The sequence below is a fragment of the Octopus bimaculoides genome, chromosome 5 (assembly GCF_001194135.2).
Source record: "Octopus bimaculoides isolate UCB-OBI-ISO-001 chromosome 5, ASM119413v2, whole genome shotgun sequence".
Lineage (NCBI taxonomy): Eukaryota > Metazoa > Mollusca > Cephalopoda > Octopoda > Octopodidae > Octopus > Octopus bimaculoides.
The window spans coordinates 29,693,789-29,697,210 of NC_068985.1; the positions used below are offsets into that span (position 1 = coordinate 29,693,789).

The 3,422-nt window shown below is 36.5% G+C and overlaps 1 protein-coding gene across 3 annotated transcripts in view; it reads left to right on the forward strand.

Annotated features, from left to right (window-relative positions):
- Positions 1–3,422, forward strand: part of LOC106868714 (zinc finger protein 436) — a 65,216-nt gene that overhangs the window by 37,471 nt on the left and 24,323 nt on the right. Inside the window, exon 1 of one of the 3 annotated variants that reach the window (XM_014914102.2) lies at positions 17–3,392. The exons of the other annotated variants lie outside the window; for them this stretch is intronic. Coding sequence (XP_014769588.1) covers positions 1,404–3,383 — 1,980 coding nt within the window. The 5' untranslated portion in view covers positions 17–1,403 and the 3' untranslated portion in view covers positions 3,384–3,392. Of the gene's footprint in view, positions 1–16; positions 3,393–3,422 lie in introns of those variants that run through there. 3 annotated transcript variants of the gene reach the window in all.

Below are 3,422 nucleotides of genomic sequence, written 5' to 3' on the forward strand. Positions count from 1 at the left end.
ATATATATATATATATATAAAATACTCACCAACAAAAACACATACTTTTGCTTGGCCGTCTAGCTGAAATGTTCATCTGATGCAAGTTTTAGTTGGGGGCTACATGTTCTCTCTCTTTTTTCGTCTGCAAAACCTGACATCCAGCTGCACTGTTGTCATGTGCTTCCATCATAGTACCAACTTTGAATAAATATATACTCATGCACAAATATATAGATATTTGTATATATAATATGACACACACACAAACTTAAACAAACTTTTGGGAAGTATTCCTTGAATACATACTCACGCACACACACACACACACACACACACATATATATATATATATATATATATATATATGCAAACACTTACATACACAAACTTTACCACCATTATTCTTCAGAACTATTCTTTGATTGCTCTTGCTGTTTCTGCTCCCTTGATTCTACAACAGCCCAAGATCACACCCACTTGTTGCTATTTTCCAAACTACCAATTCTATAAGTTTTAAATAAGCAGCCCTAATTCCACATTGTTCACTTATAGTACTTTAATTTTGTCATCACTGAGAAGCCAAATTTAATACAATAATAAATATAATAATAATGATAATTTAAAACACAAACACAAACACACACACATTACTTGGGGTTTGATCTATATATTATTTTTGTCTGGATTTTTGGGGTTTTAAATTTTTGTCTGTGTGTGTTCGATGTAAAAAAAAATTCCATTGATTTATTTTCTGGTTTTGTAGGATACCCCCATCTTGTCCCCTAAACTAACATTTCACAAGAAAAGAAGGCACCTAATATTTTTCTCAGTTTTCTCCCTCTGCCTTTTAGCTCTTTATTTTAAAAAAATAATTCCTTTTTATGATTAGAATGTGAAAGTGTTACTTTTGATATATATATATCAAAACAATCTGTGATAATCTTGTACTGATTGTGTGTGGTATTTTACATATATGTATATAATTTTGAGCATAACCTGTGTGGTTAAGCATCATACATACAAGGATAGATACCTTTCTTACTCTTTCAATGCTAGACAAATTGAAAGCTAAGTATTAATTACTGTCTTAAGGGACCCATAACTTTTCCAAAACATTGAAAGTTTGACTGAATTTGATCATCATATTTTTTCCTTTCTCCCTTTACTCCTATTCCCACATGATGTATTAGAAACAAACAGGAACAAAGTTAACTAATCTCCATGTTATTTCCACGTGTATTTGTATCAGATTCAGGGGTTTTATTTAATCTCCAAATTGAAATGTTAAAATTGATGAAATGTCTAAACATCATGAAAGCAAGGACCCTCCTGAATGCGGAGTTGCCAGTTAAGAGCACTAACTTGCTACTGAGAACCTTGAACATTGAAAGAAGTGGTCTTTGAATATCTGGTGAGAAAGGATGCATTCCGTTGAAAAATTGCCAGTTTTGCCATCGATACTATCTCATTCGATAGAAAAACTGCCAGTTCTCTCAGCAGCAATGCCGTTCCAGGCAGATGGAAATACTCTTGCAAATGTCCCCAAATCTCCTGGCATTGAGTCTTTTCTTTTTGAAAACCAAGAATTTAACAATCCTAATAATAATGATAATATCAGCAGCAGCAACAACAATAATAACAACAACAACAGTGATAATATTAACAACAACAATGGAAAAGTAGAACAGTCTACTATTTTAAATGAAACCACTACCAACAGTTGTGGTGAAAATGACCAAAGTAACATTAAAGATAATGATGACAACAACAACAACAGTAGCAACAACAGCAACAGAAGTAGTAGTAGCAATGGTTCTGGAATGTTCGAGTGTAAATTCTGTTTGAAGCATTTCTCTCATTCTGGTCACTTCAATGAACATCTTCGAACACATACTGGTGTTAAACCATACCAGTGTAAATTTTGTCCCAAGACATTTTCACAAAGTGGTCATTTAACAATTCACTTGAGAACTCACACTGGAGAGAGGCCATTTGTATGTAGTTACTGTCAAAAATCGTTTTCCCAGTCAGGCACGCTTTCATCTCATCTACGAATTCACACCGAAGAGAAGCCATATGAATGCCCTTACTGTCTCAAACTGTTCTCACGAACCAGTTACTTAATAACACATCTACGAGTCCACACTGAAGAGAAGCCATTTGAATGCAAGTTCTGTCAAAAAAGATTTTCTCAAAGCGGGCATTTGAATGGTCATTTGAAGATTCATACTGGAGAGAAACCTTACACTTGTGATTTCTGCCAAAAGTCCTTCTCATTATCAGGCAACTTGACGAAGCACTTGAGAATTCACACTGGAGAACGTCCGTATGAATGTGACTTCTGCCAAAAGTCTTTCTCTCAGTCAAACTCACTAGTTGTTCATCTTCGTATACACACTGGAGAGAAACCATTTGAATGTCAATATTGTTTGAAAACTTTCTCTCGTGCTAACTATCTCTCCACTCACATGACTGTTCACACTCGAGAGAAACATTATGAGTGTACTCATTGCAAGAAAACATTTGCCCAGGCCAGTCATTTAAAAGAACATATAAAAGTGCACACTGGAGAGAGACCATACACATGTTCAGTGTGCAAGAAAACATTTGCACAATCTGGGAACTTGACAAAACACATGAGAGTTCATTCTGGTGAGAGGCCGTACCAATGTCCTTACTGTCCCGAGGATCGCAAAAAATGTTTTTCCCAGTCTTATAGCTTGACCACTCACTTAAGGCAACAGCATGGAGCTGTAGTTGACATCAATGTTGATGTAATTGGGCCTCTGGCAAACAAATGCAATGCTTCTGATAGAAATGGATGCAGTAGCCACACTATTGTTGCTGGTAGCTGCACACCAGCAAATACAACTAGGATGTTTAAGTGCAATTTCTGTGGCAAAGAATTTCTCCGTTCTAGTCAGCTCTGGACACATGTAAAAGCTCATTCAATGACAGACCAGCCAGTGAATCCACTCAGTAAGACGACAACCAATACTGAGTCAACCACCACTGAAAGTGTTGTGAGCCACAATAACAGCGGACTGCTGTTTCCAACTTCTTTGTCTCTTTTGTCACCATCTCCTTCACTGGGTGGTACTGAGTTCAGTTCTGCTCTCATGACAATGTCTGACATGATGGCAAGCCCCTTTGGAGGGTTAGCTTCCAGCATGGGCAGTTCGTCTAATACTGAACCAACGTCAGGAGGTGGAGAAGGTAGCCGGGAAGATATTGAAGCTGCACTTGATTCAATTGAGAAAGATTGCAGTAAAACGAAAAGTGAGAAACCATATTCCAAGGAGAAGTTGATGGCTGTGATGGAATTAACTCCGACTGAAAAACCACTAGATACCAATTTAGATACAGAACTCTTAACTCCAGCACCACTTAACCTCGGTTAAAACATCTAGGTTTAGTATTTTTTTTTTTTTTTTTTTTTT